General features: G+C 45.8%; 1 protein-coding gene across 14 annotated transcripts in view; it reads right to left on the bottom strand.

The window, feature by feature from the left end:
• The window catches only part of CNTRL (centriolin), a 136831-nt gene that overhangs the window by 14026 nt on the left and 103272 nt on the right, over positions 1 to 19533 (bottom strand). For 9 of the 14 annotated variants that reach the window (XM_025282345.2, XM_025282344.2, XM_025282346.2 and 6 more), the window contains 14 exons: positions 19365 to 19529; positions 18475 to 18634; positions 16625 to 16740; positions 16327 to 16544; positions 13257 to 13414; positions 12092 to 12165; positions 10795 to 11091; positions 10143 to 10368; positions 8506 to 8711; positions 7298 to 7438; positions 5740 to 6012; positions 5511 to 5573; positions 2113 to 2319; positions 118 to 204 (listed from right to left, as the gene is read on the bottom strand). In XM_025282345.2, coding sequence (XP_025138130.2) covers positions 145 to 204; positions 2113 to 2319; positions 5511 to 5573; positions 5740 to 6012; positions 7298 to 7438; positions 8506 to 8711; positions 10143 to 10368; positions 10795 to 11091; positions 12092 to 12165; positions 13257 to 13414; positions 16327 to 16544; positions 16625 to 16740; positions 18475 to 18634; positions 19365 to 19529 — 2364 coding nt within the window. In that variant the 3' untranslated portion in view covers positions 118 to 144. Of the gene's footprint in view, positions 1 to 117; positions 205 to 2112; positions 2320 to 5510; positions 5574 to 5739; positions 6013 to 7297; positions 7439 to 8404; positions 8712 to 10142; positions 10369 to 10794; positions 11092 to 12091; positions 12166 to 13145; positions 13177 to 13256; positions 13415 to 16326; positions 16545 to 16624; positions 16741 to 18474; positions 18635 to 19364; positions 19530 to 19533 lie in introns of those variants that run through there. The other 5 variants (XM_025282351.2, XM_025282354.2, XM_025282349.3 and 2 more) reach the window with 4 other exon arrangements.

Here is a 19533-nt window from a genome sequence, read left to right as displayed (position 1 = left end):
ACCCAGGATAAAAGTTAGATGGTTACTTTGCTTAAGACTATGATAAGCTACAACTCAACATCTGCCAATTGAAAGTGCTAGTTATTTATAAATAAAAGAACTTTTTGTAACATGTACCCTGTGAGCAGGAAGCTGAGGACAGCATCAGTGTCGGTAACTGTCTACTGATTGTGATGGACCTTGTGGAACTTGATGGAAGGAGCTCTGGAAAGAAGGAAGATAAAACTTTAGGCTCAGAAGCCAGCCCCCTAACTTCAACCTAGTTCAGATTTTCATCCCACATACCCCTAGATTAAGACTCCGGGACCCAACATACTTCTAACAAACCCCTCTCTACGTGCTGTGCCTCTCCCGCCACCTCTGTTCCCTTCCTGGACCCGGGGTGCCTCGGGTCTCCGGCTGCCACTGGAGCTGAAGACTTCAGCTGGTGCCCACACCCCCGCACACCTGTCTCCCGCTCTTCCGGGCTCACCTCCAAAGTCACCTCTACAAAGCTCTGTGCCTCTGACCTTCCTGCCCTGAGGCCCCTGACGGTTTTGGCCTGTATCTGACTTGGGTCCTACCGTGGAAGATTTAAGGTGATCATATTCACATCTTGGCTCTGCTGCTAATGAGCAAGCTATGTGTCTATTAAAGACGCAGACTGGCCTTGGATGTTCTTGGGCTCAGACACACAATACACTGCTCTGTGGTAAAGAGAGAGGTCAGCCTCTAAATCCTGGTTTTGTGTTTCGCTGTGACCTTGACATCATTTTTTGTTTTCTACAGTGTCTTTATACAGGAGGACGAATGCTAGTTCCCAGGAGTAAGTGAGGCAGTGCGTGTAGAGTGCTAGCGCACACAGGCGTGCAGAGGCGCTTCGTCGCGTCCGTACGCACTGCGGCCTGCCCGGGCGCATGTCCGTGGGACTCTCCAGGCAAGGATGCTGGACTGGGTTGCCATGCTTTCCTCCAGGGGATCTTCCCAACCCAGGGATCGAATCCACATCTCCCACATCGCAGGCAGATTCTTTACCGCTGAGCCACCACACCCACACTCGAGGCATGCAAAATGGTAGCTATTATCTGTCTGACGGGAATACTGTCTTACTATTTACGGATTCCATGAATATATTTTATGTTCCTCCTAAATAATTACTAACCTCATCTAGGTCTCACACAGAAAACCTGTGAAATCTTGTGTTGTGCTTTTTTTTTATAGACTCTGAATTAAGAGTTCAGACTTCGCTTAGGACTAACAATTGGCACAATCACCTTTCCCAAGTGGACAGACTAAACTGGGACACAAGTTGGCTTCAGAGGTCCAAACTCTTATATTTTTTACTGTGCCACATGGCTTATGGGATTTTAGCTCCCCAATGAGAGGCTGAACCCGGGCCCTCGGTAGTGAGAACACAGAATCCTTAACCACTGGACCGCCAGGGAATTCCCTAAACTCGTTGTATTTACCAAATAGACGATAAGGAAATCCAAAAGTGGAGAGCCTTCATGGGAGAGTTAACTATGTCCCTGTTTCCTAGTTGATTTCCTAAATCAGCAGCTTATCCTCTTTACACATTTACTACCAACCAGTTGATTCCAGTTTCCCAGGGACCATGACAACTTTTGCGAGTCTTCCCTAAGACAAGTTTCCCCGAGATTTGAAGGTGACACTCGTGTCCTTCCACCTTCAAATCTTGGGGAAACTCATGCCCTTTGGGCTTCCCTGGTAGCTCAGATGGTAAAGAATCTGCCTGCAATGCAGGAGACCCCGGTTCGATTCCTGGGTTAGGAAGATCCACTGGAGAAAGGATAGGCTACCCACTCCAGTATTCTTGGGCTTCCTTGGTGGCTGAGCTGGTAAAGAATCCGCCTGCAATGCGGGAGACCTGGCTTCAGTCCCTTGGTTGGGAAGATTCCCTGGAGAAGGGAACAGCTACCTACTCCAGTATTCTGGCCTGGAGAAAAACCATGGACTGTATGGTCAACAGCACCACAGAGTTGCACAGGACTGAGCAACTTTCACTTTTCACTTTTTCGTGTCCTTCTGAGTCTAACTCTAGGCTGTGGGCCTCAAAGCTTTCAGGGACTTTCCATGTACAAGTCAGACCACTTGTGAAGAGCCTCCTCCTACCTGACTTGGTCCAAGATGGGAGTCCTCTGCAAGGGAAGATTCGAGCTGAGACAGAGTGGCTGACGACGTGGACTCCACAGACGTGCTGGTGACCAGCTCCCCTAAGGCGTCGACCTGCCTCCTCAGGCTGTGTAACGTGCCCTCGGTCTGCCGCTTCCCTTTGCTTAACACCTCTGCCTGCTTGGACATACAGTGTCGGAGCTGGGCCTGGAAGCATTACGGGAGGACTTAGGGCTTTACAGGGGGAATGTGTCAGAACTAGTAACATTTGAAAGGCAAATCTGTCAGAACACAGAAGTGGCTGCTGAAAATCCTTGTCTTCAAAAGTTAAAAAAGGCGGAGCGGGTGGGCAGGTGCCAGACGGCTCTTCTGCGTCGTCACTAACTGGACCTTAAACTCGGCCTGTGCGCTCCAGTCACCACACTCGGGGTTTCCGCATCCTCCTCGTTAGACGCCTGCTCAGACTTGGATGATGGGTTTACACTGATATCTTCAGTGTTTCCCAGTGTTTGGAATCCTCAACCCCACACTGCTTCCTGGCTTCCCCACGGCACCTCTGAAATGATCCTCTAATTAACGCTGCCAGCAAGCACTGTCCCACAGAACCTTCTGTGACGACAGGAATGTTCCATGTTCTACATCTGCTGCCCTCTATGGTAACCACTAATCATGTGTGGCTGCCGAGCACGTGAAATGTGGTAACTGAATTTTTAACCTGGTTTAATGACAGTGAATTTCCATTTAAACAGCCACGTGTGGCCAGAGGCTATCTGATGTTAAGCGCCTTCACTCACTTGGAACTGCACGTGGCTCCCTCTTAGCCCTCGAGGCGAGTGGCTGCTCTCCAGAGACGCACACTGTCTGTCCTCTCTGGTTCTACCCGCCTCACTCTCATTTCCCAGCTCTCCACTATACTCTTCACTCCTACATTTTTAAGTCAGGCCTTAGGAAGCATCACTACAAACAAAGCTAGTGGAGGTGATGGAATTCCAGTTGAGCTATTTCAAATCCTGAAAGATGATGCTGTGAAAATGCTGCACTCAATACGCCAGCAAATTTGGAAAACTCAGCAGTGGCCACAGAAAGGGAAAAGGTCAGTTTTCATTCCAATCCCAAAGAAAGGCAATGGCAAAGAATGCTCAAACTACTCCACAATTGCACTCATCTCACACACTAGTAAAGTAATGCTTAAAATTCTCCAAGCCAGGCTTCAGCAATACGTGAACCACTGAACTTCCAGATGTTCAAGCTGATTTTAGAAAAGGCAGAGGAACCAGAGACCAAATTGCCAACATCTGATGGATCATCAAAAAAGCAAGAGTGTTCCAGAAAAACATCTATTTCTGCTTTATTGACTATGCCAAAGCCTTTGACTGTGTGGATCACAATAAACTGGAAAATTCTTCAAGAGATGGGAATACCAGACCACCTGATCTGCCTCTTGAGAAACCTGTATGCAGGTCAGGAAGCAACAGTTAGAACTGGACATGGAACAACAGACTGGTTCCAAATAGGAAAAGGAGTACGTCAAGGCTGTATATTGTCACCCTGCTTATTTAACTTATATGCAGAGTACATCATGAGAAACACTGGGCTGGAGGAATCACAAGCTGGAATCAAGATTGCCGGGAGAAATATCAATAACCTCAGATGTGCAAATGACACCACCCTTATGGCAGAAAAGTGAAGAAGAACTAAAGAGCCTCTTGATGAAAGTGAAAGTGGAGAGTGAAAAAGTTGGCTTAAAGCTCAACATTCAGAAAATTAAGATCATGGCATCTGGTCCCATCACTTCATGGGAAATAGATGGGGAAACAGTGGCTGACTTTATTTTTCTGGGCTCCAAAATCACTGAGGATGGTGATTGCAGCCATGAAATTAAAAGATGCTTGCTCCTTGGAAGGAAAGTTATGACCAACCTAGACAGCATATTAAAAAGCAGAGCCATTATTTTGCCAACAAAGGTCCATCTAATCAAGGCTATGGTTTTTCCAGTAGTCATGTATGGATGTGAGAGTTGGACTATAAAGAAAGCTGAGTACAGAAGAATTGATGCTTTTGAACTATGGTGTTGGAGAAGACTCTTGAGAGTCCCTTGGACTGCAAGGAGATCCAACCAGTCCATCCTAAAGGAGATCAGTCCTGGGTGTTCATTGGAAGGACTGATGCTGAAGCTGAAAGTCCAGTACTTTGGCCACCTGATGCAAAGAGCTGACTGATTGGAAAAGACCCTGATGCTGGGAAAGATTGAGGGCAGGAGAAGAAGATGACGACAGAGGATGAGATGGTTGGATGGGATCACTGACTTGATGGACATGGGTTTGGGTGAACTCCAGGAGTTGGTGATGGACAGGAAGGCCTGGTGTGCTGTGGTTCATGGGGTCGCAAAGAGTCTGACAGGACTGAGCGACTGAACTGAACTACTCCTTGGAAAGAAAGTTATGACCAACCTAGACAGCATTTTGAAAAGCAGAGATATTACTTTGTCAATAAAGGTCCGTCTAGTCAAGGCTATGGTTTTTCCAGTGGTCATGTATGGATGTGAGAGTTGGCCTATAAAGAAAGCTGAGCGCCAAAGAATTGATGCTTTTGAACTGTGGTGTTGGAGAAGACTCTTGAGAGTCCCTTGGACTGCAAGGAGATCCAACCAGTCCATCCTAAAGGAAATCAGTCCTGAATATTCATTGGAAGGACTGATGCTGAAGCTGAAAGTCCAATACTTTGCCCACGTGATGTGAAGAACTGACTCATTAGAAAACACCCTGATGTTGGGAAAGATTGAAGGCGGAAAGAGAACGGGAGGACAGAGGATGAGATGGTTGGATGGGATCACTGACTCGATGGACATGGGTTTGGGTGGACTCCAGGAGTTGGTGATGGACAGGGAGGCCTGGTGTGCTGCAGTTCATGGGGTTGCAAAGAGTCAGACAACTGAGCGACTGAACTGAGCTGAACTTACAACTAAATCCTAGACACCTATTTTCAGCTGCCTACAGACAGACACCCTTCCCTGTGTCTCATGAAGCCTTCAAGCTCAACATATCCTGAGCCAAACAGCTTCTCATTTGACACCCAAGCCTAGTTTTCTGGTTTCCCCAATCCCTACCCCGATCCTTGGCCTGTGAGCTGTGTTTTGATCAGCGCATCTCTCTTTTCTGTCTGCAGGTCCTGTCAGTTTCAGCTGAGGCAAAGCAGCGTTACCTAGGGTTAGGAAGCCTGCGCTGAGCACCAGAGCATGTGGTTCTGAACCCCGGCCTTGGTGCTGACTAACTGCGATGCCGACCCCTCTGAGCTTCGAGCATGTGACCTACAAATCTGTTGCGCCGGCTGCGAGAGAGCACTCTCCCGCTCTCAGCAGGCCAAGCATCTTATACTTGTTTTTCTTTTAAAAGGGCCACCTTGAGTCGGTCCTCACGGTGCCGCAGCTTCTCCCGGAGCGCTTCTCCACGCCAGTGCTCATCCTTTTCAGAGGAAAAGGGAGCCATCAGAGAGTGAGCAGCACCGTCACAACCAGCCCGCCCTTCCCTCCTCCCACCCTCCAGTCCATGTCAGAACTCATCTGGGGCGGTGGGGACCAAAGGGCCATTTTAGGAAGTCCAGGGAACAGCAGGATAAACAAGCCCTTACCATTATGTGAACGCGAGAAAAATGTAGTTTCTCTTCCAAAGGTGATGGCTTCTCACTCAGGGCGAATGGAAAGTTCTCCTTCAAGCTCTCCAGCCCTCCGTCTAGGTGTTCGCTCCTTTCCAGAATGGCCTCCAGGTCTGCTGGCAGCTCCGGGAGAAACTGGTTGAGGTTCTTCAGGCTGGCTCTGATCTCGTCTTTCACTTCAGACTTAAGTGTCCTCATCGCTTCACTGATTTCTACTTGTCTTCTTTCCAGATCTTTCTGGTTTACCATCTACAGAGCGAGTGAGAGTCAAATACCACCAAGTACTGGAACTGAAGCGTTATTATTTAATGATTTAATATTTTAAATACAGGTATAATATACTGAAAGACCTACAAATGTTACTTATTATGATTAGAACTGTAAAAATTTGCGATTTTTCCAGCTACTCAAGTATGTCTAAGCTACGAGTAAACGATTTTACTGGCCTTCTGACTGGAGCCACGCCCGTTTGGAGAAGCCAGGGCGGCGCTGCCTGCAGGTGGCCCAGACTATGGCAGTCGGTCTCGCTGCCGCGGGGCAGCGCTGGGCGCCAGGCTCACTTCCAATAGCCGTTACCAGTGAGAGTTAGGGCAAGCTAGCTAACTTCTAAACCTCCCGTATCCTGCAACGTGAGAGCTACATGAGAATTTATATGAGGCACCTTAGCGGTCCTCAAAGGAGAAAAGGGGCATTTACTGAAACAAGCTTTAAGTGGTCTAGGTTATAAATGTTAGCACGGAAAGGGGCTTAGAAAAGGTCTGCTTGAATGTTTTTATTTTACACGTGAAGAATCTGGTGGTGTGGGGAGAGATCCCTCTATGTGGCTCTGTCCATAAAGAGCTCGGTGAAGATAATACAGTCATCCTCACTGCTAACTGCCCTCCCAAATTTACAGAGGCCAAGGGGCCTTTAGAAGTAATTTTTTCCTGAGCCAAAGGGGTGGCGGTGTGTGTGTGTGTGTGTGTGTGTTGGGGGGGTGGTTATAGGAACAGATGAAACTAAATGGCCACGTGGGGTCATCCAAAGGACAAAGTGTAGCAGGGTCATTCGAGGCTCACTCGAGGGGCCCGAGCAGCCTGACGAGAGAGCTCTGGAGTGGGCCAGTCCCTGACACGGGCTGAGGGACACGGCGGGGTCTAGGGTGAGACCCTCCATCGAGGATGAACTATTCTGTCCTTGGCCCGGCTGCACAACAGGCCATCAGAGGTTTCCTTGGGAGTTTGTCTCTTACAGACTTGTTTCTGGCATAAAATCTAGTATTTCAACACAGCACTTTGGGACTTGATGAAATTTTATGCTGAAGAAGTGCCATTTTTCTTTCAAAAACTAACAAGTTTGGTGAACTTAACGCATTTCAAAAGTGTATCTTGGGGGCATTTTAAAAGTGTATCTTGAACAAATACTTTCTTGTGGAAAGTTCTAAATTTCAAGACTAGAAGAACAATCTGATCACTAGTCTGACAGTTTTCACAGAGCCGTGCTCCTTGTACGAGCGCGGCTGAGACACGCCCTGTGCCCAGGGCTGCGGGCGCACCTGCTTCTTGAGCTCCGCGTACTCCTGCTGCATCTGGCTGAGCTCCCGCATCAGGCGCCGGGCCCGCTCGTGGTTGTCCTGCGCCACCTGCTCGATAGTCGCCATCTCCTTCTGCATGGAGCTGTTCTCCTGCTTCTGCTCCTAGCACGGGAGGAGGAGAACGACTCTGGAGGCGCGCGCTGCTGCCTGGCACTCACTAGCTCTGAGAGTTCTTTTCCTGTCTGGCCTCCCGCTATAAAGGGATGATGGCCCAGCCTTCTGCAGCGGCGGTGGCAGAGCTGGAGCAGAAAGCCTGAAGCCTAGGTGTGCCGTGTTACCACTGAGATCAGGCGAGTCTCCCCTGCCTGGGAGACATGAGCAACGGCCACCATCACAGGCTTCCTGGGAGGCGTAAAACCTAGACATCTGCCCACTCTCTTCAGAGTCCTGTTGCACGTCACTGGCTGTGAGTGGTATCGCCCTCTGGGAGACACATCCGGATGCAAAGCCACATTCACACTGCAGGGCGCCATGAACCCCTCCAAAGGGGGTTAGAAAATCCTCTTCTGGGACAGCACCTATCGCTGCCCGTTGGTCTCAAGGCATCTGAGTGCCACCACCCACAATTCATCTCAGGGATAAGAGCATGACAGATTGAGCCTCCTAGTTTTAGGATAATGACTAATTAAAGCTGATGCTGACCAAAAAGGGCACGATGAGAAAACCTGTGAGCACAGACTGCAGCTGGGGAAGAGGCTCGTCAGAAGCTCTCCCACTCCCAAACCCCTGCACCCCCGCTGGAGAGGTGCGCAGAGGCTGGCTCGCCGACGGTGCTGTCTGAGCCTGTGATCAGCGTTCCAGCCAGCCAGCCAACTCCGCTAGGGCTGAGCCCAGACGCAGGCAAAATCTCCCATTAGCTTCAGGCACAAACTATGCACAGATGTACCCAAAACAACAGTTGGGTTAGGGACTGGGTTGCCGTCATTTATTTTCTCTACATGGAAGCTGTCACGGCACAAGCCGCCAGGGTGGGGCACGGGGCACAAGCCGCCGGGACGAGGCGGGGGGCACAAGCCGCCGGGGCGGGGCACAGGGCACAAGCCGCCAGGGCGGGGCGGGGGCACTCACGAGAAGGGTCTTCTCATGGAAGGCGTCAAGGCACAAGCTGCTGGGCCTGGGCAGGGGGTATGTCATCGCACAAGCCGCCGGGGCGGGGCGGGGGCACTCACGAGAAGGGTCTTCTCCAGCTGGCTGCGCTGGGTCTTGAGCGCTTCCCTGAGGCTGGCTACCTGCTTCTCGGCTTTCTTCCTCTCCGTCAAGAACTGGTTTCGCAAGAGGCTGAAGTCTGCCCTCATCGAGTCTGCCTCTTTCTGAAGAGCCAGCAGCTCAGCTGACTTTTCCAACAACTGCTGCTCCCGTTCTGAGAGCTGTTGCTCTGAAACAGCAGTTCAGGCAGTTTAGCCCGAGGCCCTGGCTGGCTAAGGGCAGATTGCACAAGGACGTGATGCTCACTCATGCACTTTCTGCCACCAGCCAGTTGTCTAACTCTCCCCTGACCCACACCAGCGGCCCAGAAAAAGGTTCAGAGAAGGCTGCCTTTTGATGTAGTTTGTTCCTGAAGGACCTGATTCCAAAGTGACAGGCGGCCACCATTTTCTCTTTTGAGTCTTTGAGACCCGAGAGCACCAATTCTGTGAGGTGCAAGGAACACGGAGCAGACTACTGAGATGCTATTTATTTATTCACTTGCTTGTTTAAACATCTATTCAAGTCCTTCCTCCACTTTTAAAATTTTTGGCTGCTCCAAGGGGCACGTGGGATCTTAGTTCCCCAGCCAGGGACTGAACCCGTGCCCCCTGCATTGGAGTGCAGAGTCTTAATCACTGGACGCCCAGGGAAGTCCCTGGAACGCTTTTTTATAAACCTACTTTTACATAAAGGCAGGTACACGGTATTTCTTCCTCCATGGGAGGCCGTGCAGGAAAAGAACAGAGGATTTGGAATGGCATGAGTCTTATTTTCTATAGAGGAACCCATTTTCCTGGTATTTAATGGGAATCACGCATGCAGACACCCGGTGCATGGTGAGTACACTCAATAAACGATGCTCATACACCACAGTGGTATTTAACAGATTTTTCTAATCAACCTGTGTAAAGCAACACCCTGCCCAGATATCACTTCTCACGCTTCTGGCACGATCAGACTCAGCACATTTAGGTTTGTTTCAAAATGAAAAAGGTTGGGTCTGAATCAAGAGTTCCCAGGGAAAAAGGAGTAATAACCCTTTCAAAACCCAAGTCCTCAAAGTTTCCGCAGGGGAGAACATTTTGTGAACATTATTAAAACCTGAAGTCTAAGGGAAAAAAATTCATTTACTGACATAAGAACCATCTTTTGCCCTGGGGTCAAGTTCATTTATGTATGGCTCAAAAGAATAAACAGACCCAATGGCCAACAACTGTATCACAGAACTGTTAATATTGCTTTTTGTAACAGGTTGAGATGAAATGGATCACTGTTCCAAAGCTCGGAATTAATGCACTTTTATAGAAAGCCTTTAGGGCACCTTTTGGCACTTCTTTGCCTTAATATTCCACTTCCTTGAAAAAGCATTCTCAAAGAGCGACACAGTCAAGGAGAAACACCTGACCGTGTCGAGATCGAATTCCATCTCCATAAAGACAGAGTCTGCTCCCTCTGGGCCCGCCTCCTCAGCTTTCGCAGGACCCAAAGGACTGAGTGAGGGGCTGCACGGCCCCCATGCCGCTCCTGCCTCCTGCCTGGGCCACGGCCAAGGCCGGGCAGTCAGCGGGTGCCCCCCGCTGCCACGCCCCTGCCCCCGGCAGCGCTCCGGGATACTTACGGGTCTGGGAGAGCGTCTTCTCCAGGGTCTCACCCCACCTCTCCTCCTGCTGCAGAGTCCTGGCGCGCTCCTTGGCCCCCAGCACCTGGCTGAGCACCTGGTCCAGCACGTTCTTCTGGTCTGCGATTTCCTTTTCCAGCTGCTGCTGCTGCTCCTGCAGGGTCGCTCGACTGGCTTCTAACTTTTTTTCTTCACTTTCTCTCTCTTTCTGGAGTCTCTGAAATGTCTTATTAGAGAACAACCTGTTAGTCATCAACTAACAAACTGTGTCGCGCAGGAATCTTCATGGACACTAGTCGGATTCCAGTTCAAACAGAAAGTAGCGAACAGCCCACGGTGATAGAGAGGGAGTTCTCTTTACAAAGGGGGTCAGGTGGGGACAGAAAACGATTTGGCTAGCCTGTGAGGAGGGGATATGCAGGAACTGACACGTGGCCACCACGGTTCTTTATGGGGCCTGTTCTACAGTCTTAATGGTCCATAATATTAATACCAAGGGAGTCAGAGGGTTGGTGTGAAATGCCCCTCAGGTCACACAGGGCAGGTATGGGTGAGCGAGACCGCAAGCGGGAGCTTCTCAGCAGCGCCGCGCCAGGGGAAGAGCGCTCCCCGCGTGGCAGTGCCCCCCTTGCTTGCCACGCAGGCGCGGTACCGTCTCCTGCCGGGCCAGCTCGCTCTCGTTCGCCTCCACCTCAGACCCCAGGGGAAGAGCGCTCCGCGCGTGGCAGTGCCCCCCCGCGCGTGCCCGCGGGTGCGGTACCGTCTCCTGCCGGGCCAGCTCGGCCTCGTTCGCCTCCATCTCCGTCTGAAGCGCTTGCAGGTGCTGCCGCTTTGTTGCCTCTTCTTTTTGGCAGACTTCCAACTTCTTTCTGCGTTCCTGGAGGTCCTCCTGCAGCCTGGTCTGCTCGCCAAGCAGGACATCCTGGCGCTTGGTGGTGTGGAGCAGGTCCTTCAGGTCAAAGAACAAGCTCAAGCCACAGACAGAGCACCTTCTCTACCGGCGCGCAACGACCGCCTGAGAGCTCCACAGCCTTCATCGTCGCAGTAAACAGGCGAAGGCGCCCAGAGCTGTGTAACCACTCATTCCCTCTGCCTAGTACCTAAGATGGCAGACCCTCAGCAAGAGACTCAGTTCCTCCGAAATTTAGCCATCTTGTCACTGAGGTGGGAATAAACAACACCCACCCCGCAGGATTGCTAAGACTAAGAAAAGCTGTGAACAAGCCTTAACTCGGACTGAAAATAAACCTAAAGTCATGGTTTTGTTACCATCTGAAATATTTATACAGGTTAAAAAAAATTCACAAAACAATAAATACTTTCTTTTTCAAAGAACCCTAATTAAACACTTTTGGAAAAGTTACCATATTTCTAGTAACATAGAAAATGTTCATAAGAACCTGTGTAAGACTTTTTAAAGGACAGAATACTTTAAGCTTTATACATCTTAGAAACACAGAATCTTCAAGGTAGAAGGAAGAGAATTTAGATGTCTAACCTGTAACGTACAGAGTAGAACTAAGGTCTAAAACGTGCTTGAGGTTCTTTGGAACTCAGCTCACGGCAATACCCTCACAGGACAACACTGAATCACTGCAGGAAGATGCTGAGAAGCATAAAGGCCTCATTTGTGCCACCGGGAAGAGAGGTCCGTCTGGTCCCTGAAGCCCTCAGAATGGCGGCTGACCAACTATGGGGCTCTTCTAGCCACCACCCCTTACTTACTAGCTTTGAGCAAAACACTGTTTGAATGGAGAATTCTAGGGCTAAAATAAACTAGAAAATTACTGCTCTGCATCAAAGGTTTTGTATATATTACATTTGTGTTAGATAAATGGCTCCAGAGGACCTGCTCACATGAGAAGGAACCAGCCTCTCGGACCTGTCACTCAGGCAGCCATCTGCACACCCGCAGGACACGACCAGAAGATCACATCTGTTGGGCTCACCTGTTTCGCTAGGTTCAAATGGGCTTGGACATCAGCTAGTTCCTCCTGTAATGAGTTTACTGCTTCTCGTTTTTCTACAGAAATAACATTTACATAGACTAAGAAATACATATGTATACATTTTCCAGTTTCCCATCAGTCCCCTTAAAAATGTAGACTGAAAGTGAATTTATACTTCCTTCTGTTAGGGTGTAACAGGTGACTACGCCACCCTATCTTATTCAAGGCCAAGAGAGAGGTACATGCACAAGCCAGATCTGGGCTTGGAGCCTTACGTTTTTTAAAGACTTAATATGTTTAAAAAAAAAAAAAAAAAAGATTAACACGTTCAAAACCTCATGATAAAAAAAACTCACACACAATACCTAGTGTTGATGAGGTGTGTGGTTTAAAAACAGGTACCTTCCGCACTGCTGATAAAAATGTAAATTTGGTACAACCTTTCAGGAAGACAATTTGAAAATAAATTTTATTATCTGTACTGGTTTTGTCACTTACTAACTGGGTGAGCTTGAGCAAGTCACTTCTCGCTTAAGCAATTCCCAAGGAAACTAGGCTTAAGTTGGCTTCTTTAAATGGGTGAAACAATAGTTTCTACCTCATTAAAATGTTATAAGAATTAAATGATAAAATGCATATGAAACATCTACAATCATGCCCAATACACAGGAAGTGTTCAAGTATACTGTTGGCTGGAATTACTTAGTAACTTATAAATAAACAATCATGAGGATTCATAAAGATTTGGTCATAAATATGTTACTTCCATTTTTGCTTTTAAATCTACACACACACACCACCCCTCAAGGAAAGATCTGGAAGGATATTTACTACCTTGCTAGTAGAAATTATCTCTGAAGAGTGTGGTCAATAGTAATTTTTGTCACTTTGCTATGTTTTTAAAATTGTTCTCTAAGGAATATGAATTCATTTAAAAAAAAAAAAAAAAGCCAGCTCTACTGAGATATAATTCACATATAATGCATTTCACCCATTTAAAGTGTACAATTTCATGGCTTTTGGTAAATTCAGAGTTGTTCAACCATCACCATACCTAATATTAGGACAATTTCTCACTTCTGTTTCTGTAATAAGAAAGCAAACAATTAAACAAAGACTCCGGCAGAAGGAAGACAGTCGCCTCCCCCGCCGTGCCCTCTCTTACCTTGGACCTGCTGCTGCATGGCCGCGATGTCTCTGTGCAGTGAGAGTTTGTTTCTGTTTAGCTGGTCTAGTTCCTGTTCCAGTTTTCTGATATCCAATTCCAACTTTTCTAAGTCTGATTGCTTTGCTTTGCTATTCTCTTCTGTGGCTGCTAAAACCCTATGATAGAAGCGAGACCATCAAACACAAAAGGTCCAAGCGCGAACACCAGACAGCGAGCAAGCAGTGTTACGTGTCACAGCGCAGCTGCGGGGTCTGGAGGACATTAATAAATTAATAATATTAATAATTTACTAAACTAACAAACATTAATAAGTATTAACAAACTGTAAGGCTCTTCAACTCATTCTCAAAAAAAACCCCTTATTTTCAGCTTTCCAAATAGAACATTTGGAAATGTTTGTCATTTCAAAAAGTGACTTGCTAAAATTGAAGTTTTATAAAAATCAGGGACAACATGGATAGCACTTATAATTCCAAGCGTGATTAAAATGGACTTATAAACTTATAAGTGAAAAAGCAAAAAACACAATTTTATGTATAATAAGATTTGTCAAAAAAAATATGTATGTATGAGCATGTGTTCCTTTACATGAATAGGAATCATACACTATGGACTGGCTTTGGTCTGGCTTCTCTCACTGAGCACAGTCACTTTGAGACGCACCCACGGAGCTGCGTGTTGTTAATACTCCATTGCTTTTTATTGCCCTGTAGTACTCTATGGCACGTTGCTACTGTATAGTCTCTAAGTCATGTCCGACTCTTTTGTGACCCCATGGACTGTAGCCCACCAGGCTCCTCAGTCCATGGGTTTCCTAAGCAAGGATACTGGAGTGGGCTGCCCTTTCCTTCTCCAGGGCATCTTCCCAACCCGGAGATCAAACCCACGTCTCCTGCATCGGCAGGCAGATTCTTTACCACTGAGCCACCAGGGAAGCCCATTCTATGGTATGCCTGTGTGTGTGCTCTGTCATGGCCAACTCTTTGTGACCTCATGGACTGCAGCCTGCCAGGCTCTTCTGTCCACAGAATCTTCCAGGCAATAATACTGGAGAGGGTTGCCATTTCCTACTCCAGGAAATCTTTCCAACCCAGGGATTGAACCTGCATCTCCTGCATTGGTAGGTGGGTTCCATACCACTGTGCCACCTGCAAGTCCATTCGATGGTATGGATACACTATCATCTGCCAATCCATTCATCAGCTGATGGGCATTTAGGGTGTTTTCAGTTTATGGCTACTGCGAATCAAGCTGCTATGAACATCAGTGTACAGTTTTTGTATGGACGTCGGCTTTAACCTCTGGACTTCCCAGGTGGCGCCAGTGGCAAAGAACCCACCTGCCAATGTAGGAGACACAGGAGACGTGGGTTTGATCCCTGGGTTGGGAACATCCCCTGGAAGAGGGCATGCCAACCCACTCTAGTCTTCTTGTCCAGAGAATCCCATGGACAGAGGAGCCTGGTGGGCTACAGTCCACAGGGTCGTGAAGAGTGGGACACAACTGAAGCAATTTAGCATGCTTGCGTGCGCACACACGCACACTACACGTTAGCACCTCTAGGTGTGGGAAAGCCTGATCTTCTGGGAGGTGTATGTTTGCATTTTTAAGTCTAACTGCCAAACTATTTTCCAAAGTGGTCTTCCTGACATTTTATACTCCCACCAACTGTGTATGAAAGTTCCTTGCTAGAATTTGGTATGGTCAGTGTTTAATCTATTCTAATAGGGATGTAATGAATATTTAGTTGTGGTTTTAATTTGCATTTCCTTAATTATTAATGACACTGACCATCTTTTCATGTGCTTATCTGCCATTTATCTATTTTCTTAAATAAAATGTTCAAATTTTTGCCTATTTGAAAATTGGGTTCTTCATTTTCTAATTACTGAGTTTTGAGAGTTTGTTATACATGTACATACATCGTGGGTACAAGTCCTTCATCAGACACACAGTCGCAAAGATTTCTCTCCCAGTCTGAGATGTCTTTTTATTGTCTCAACAAGTGTCTTTTGAGAAACAAGTTTTTTTTCTTCCAGCCACACTGTGCAGCTTGTGGGATCTTAGTTCTACAATAAGGGATTGAACTCGCCCTCTTGGCAGTGAAAACATGGAATCCTAACCACTGGATCACCAGGGAATTCTCAAGAAACAGAAATTTTAAACTTTGATGAAGTTCAATTTTATCAATTTACTTTTTTACGGATCATGCTTTCAGTGTCTTATCTAAGGAATTTTTGCCTAATCCAAGGCCACGAAGATTTTTTTACCTATGTTTTTTCTCTTACAAGTTTTATATTTTGGTTTTACATTTATGTTAACGATCCATTTTGAGTTAATTTTATACTCAGTGTGAGTATAGACAAGGTTCATTTTTTGCAGTGCTTTTAGCAACATCTTTTGAAAAACCATCTCTTCTCTGCTTTGCATCTTTGTCAGCATCAGTTGTGCACGTATTTGCGAGCTCACCTGCAGACTTGCTGCTCTGTTGCGCTGACCTACCTACCTATCTTTACACCGACACCACAGGGTTTTGATCATCATGGTTGTATACTGTCTTAACATCACATAGTGTTAGCTCTAAACTTTTATTCTTTGTTAAAGTTGCTTTGGTGTCATATCTAAAAAGTTTTATATTCTAGGTCCTCTGCATTTCAATATGAATTTCAGAATCAGATGGCCACTTTCTATTTAAAAAGTCTGTTGGGATTTTAATTGTGATTGTTTTGAATCTACAGATCAATCTGAGAAGAACTGAATCTTAACAATGGGTTAATACTGGGCCTTCCTACCCACAACAAGGTATATTTCTCTACTGACTCACATATTCCAAGTATACATTATTTTACTTAAATCACAAGTTATTAAAAAAAAGTGCTTTAAGGGAGGAAAAAAAAGCCTAAAAGGAAAATTCATCCCAAAATGCTACTGGTGAATTGTACTGTGATATTGAGTTTGTGGTGTATTTTTTTTTTTTTTTTGTCTTTTCCAATTTTTAAAATAGTGTGTTTATAATGCTTTAGCCTTCCAGAAGGGGCCTTGCAAGCTTATTTGTTCCTGCTCTCACCGTTTGGTCTGTGCCAGCTTCTTCTCCCAGCTGTCACATTTCTCCTCAAGATCTTCCTTTTGTTTGCACAAAGACTCAACACACAACTGCAATGCTCGGGTCTCAGCAGTTATCCGCTCAATCTCTCGCTTGTCCCTCTCTAAGAGCTGCTTCTGCCACTCGATCTCCCCTTTCTGTCGCAGGGCTGTCTGCTGCAAATTCTCCAACTCCAGTTTCTCCTAAAGAAGAGAAAAGAGGACTCAGCTATACAAATGGAGACTGCGTGGTTTGCTACCAGTAAAATGCCTTTGCGTATTACCTCCAGCACTTCAACCTGAGCCTTCTCTAACTCAGACATCTTTTGCTCATGCTGTAGCTTCAAAGCTTGCAGCTCATTGTTTTCAAGTTGCAACATGTCCAGAATATTCTTAAGTTCTAAGAGAAACAAAGCATGGTCCAGGCTATTAATTGAATGCGGAAACATTTACAAAATAAACAGAAAATAATGCTATTGGCTGATATAAAAATAGGTAATAAAATACATATTTGTTGTGCTGAATTAATGGAACTAATTAATTGCATTTTGAATGAAAAAAATCCTTTAAAAGTATTGCTAAACATTAATTTGCTGGAAAAATTTAAACACATATTCAAAAAAGATCTAGTTCTAAAAGAACTTACCCTACCTAAAAGAATTTAAATCAAACAAAAACTTCAAACTATATCAGCTGAAATTTATATATCAATTCTTTTGTCCTTTGAAATATAGACTTCTAAATATTAACTATTTTTCTGATTATAAGAATATTTGTTCATTATAGAAAACTTGAAAAAAGTATAAAAGAAAAAAACTAAAGCCCATCGTTATCCTGCCATCCACAGATCATCACTGCTGCAGCAGCGCTTTGATAGCCTCCTTCCAGAAGCTCGTGTGCCGGCACATGCGCACCCCACACACGTACTTTCATATGCGCACCCCACACGCGTACTTTCAGCTTTAGTATTGTGGTGGCTCAGACTGTAAAAAAATCTGCCTGCATTGTGGGAGACCCAGGCTCGCTCCCTGGGTCAGGAAGATCCCCTGGAGAAGGGAATGGCAACCCACTCTAATATTCTTGCTTGGAGAATTCCATCAACAGAGGAGCCTGGCAGGCTACACAGTCTATGGGGTCGCAAAGAGTCGGACACAACGGAGCGACTTTCATTTCACTTAAGACTTTAACAGTCTTCTTTTTTTTAAGTTTTTTTGATGTGGACCATTTTTAAAGTCTTTATTGAATTTGCTGCAACATTGCTTCTAGTTTATGTTTTGGTTTTTCAGCTGTGAGGCATCTTAGCTCCCTGACCAGGATCAAACGTGCAGCCTCTGCACTGGAAGGGGAAGGCTTAGTCACTGGACTGCCAGGGAAGTCCCCACACACATATATTTTAAAACAAATTAAGACTGCATTCAATGTTTAGTTTTTATCTTTTTTTTCACTCTTCTTTTACCACTATTTCTGCATGTCATTAAATGTTAAACTATGGTTTTTAAATTGGTCATTTGTTTCCAAATTTTGTCATTATAAATTCTACTATAAGTAACTCAGCTTAATTTGTAAAACAAGGAAATTAAGGCTTATTTCTTAATAAAATTGAAAAAGAGAAATAAATATTGCTGTGATGTGCATAAATGCTTGCCCTCTCTGCTGCTGCTAAGTCGCTTCAGTCGTGTCTGACTCTGTGCGACCCCACAGACAGAAGCCCACCAGGCTCCCCCGTCCCTGGGATTCTCCAGGCAAGAACACTGGAGTGGGTTGCCATTTCCTTCTCCAATGCATGAAAGTGAAAAGTGAACGTGAAGTGGCTCAGTCGTGTCCGACTCTTAGCGACCCCATGGACTGCAGCCTACCAGGCTCCTCTATCCATGGGATTTTTCCAGGCAAGAGTAATGGAGCTTGCCCTCTCTAGATAAATAGAAATAGCTACCTAGTAAGTTTAACAGCTGTGTATTTTAAGAGTTTAAGACACTGGGAGGTTGTTTCATTTTATAATTCAATCAACAGCCTATAAGTGGTCTTCTTTCATCACACTCTAGTAGCAATGAAAATTCTGCTTTCAGAAAATTTAAATATTTAATTTATAATCTGCTTTTCTTTGATTAGAAATAAGGTTAAACTTTAAACTTACCAGTTTTATGTTTAGACATCTGCCCTAAAACTACCTGAAGATTTTCTTCCTCTTTTTCAATTTCTTGCTTTATAAGTGAAAGTTGATTTTTTTTCTCACTAATCTGGACATTCAGTTCTCCTTTCTGAAAACTCAGTTCTTCCAGAAGACCTTTTAGTTCCTATGCAAAGAAAAAAAAAGAAAAAAGTCAACCCACCTGTACCAAGTTATGAATAGAAAATACTTTAAAATCAATTCTATTATTAACTGTCTCACATATAAATTATCATTTGAAAACAAGCTCATCTTTGTGTTTTACATTAAGAATAGCACTGTATTTACACTAACATATTTTAGTATAATAGAAGTAAAAAAGTAATATAATATCTACATTTAAAATGTATATGCAATTATTACTATGGGCAAGGCTGTATGTTACAGAGAGAAAAGGCTGATTCAGATCCATCTCCTGCCCTCAAGGGGCTGTTAGCACCTTTTGGGGAAGTAAGGCCGGGAACAGAAACATGATCAAGAAAGGCTAAGGTTCTGAAGGAAATGTGCAGAGCGTCACCAAACTCAGAAGCAAGATAAATTGCATCCAGGAAAAGCTGGGGAAGCCCCTTAGTGGCGTGAAGCTGAACTATGCAACTAGGTCAGATCCGGGCATTCCCAGAAAGGGATTCCTGAAGAAACAGCATGGGAAACACAGAAGCAGAAAACCTCAGCACGTCCAGAAAGCATGGAGGGCCAGCTGCACACAGCAGCCCAGCGCGGCTAGAGACCACCAAGCTGATGGGACAGGGGCGGCGGGATTCGGGAATTCATATTTGCATCTTGGGGGGAACCAACGAGAATATCTCACAATAAATCCACAGAACTTCAGGACTCTTAAACACTACTGCAAGACATACCCTGATGTGGTTGCACTTCTCAGTTACTTCAGTTTCTCCCAGCCTCAGCGCTTCCTGGAGGTCAGCTCTGGCCTGGACCATGCTTCCCTGGAGTAGATGCAGCTCCTCCTTCTTATGCCCCAGCTGTCTGTCCAAGACAGCCATCTCCTGCTGCTGACTCGTTACCTGC

This window comes from Bubalus bubalis, chromosome 3, assembly GCF_019923935.1.
Source record: "Bubalus bubalis isolate 160015118507 breed Murrah chromosome 3, NDDB_SH_1, whole genome shotgun sequence".
Taxonomy (NCBI): domain Eukaryota; kingdom Metazoa; phylum Chordata; class Mammalia; order Artiodactyla; family Bovidae; genus Bubalus; species Bubalus bubalis.
This window is presented reverse-complemented; position numbering and strand designations above follow the sequence as displayed.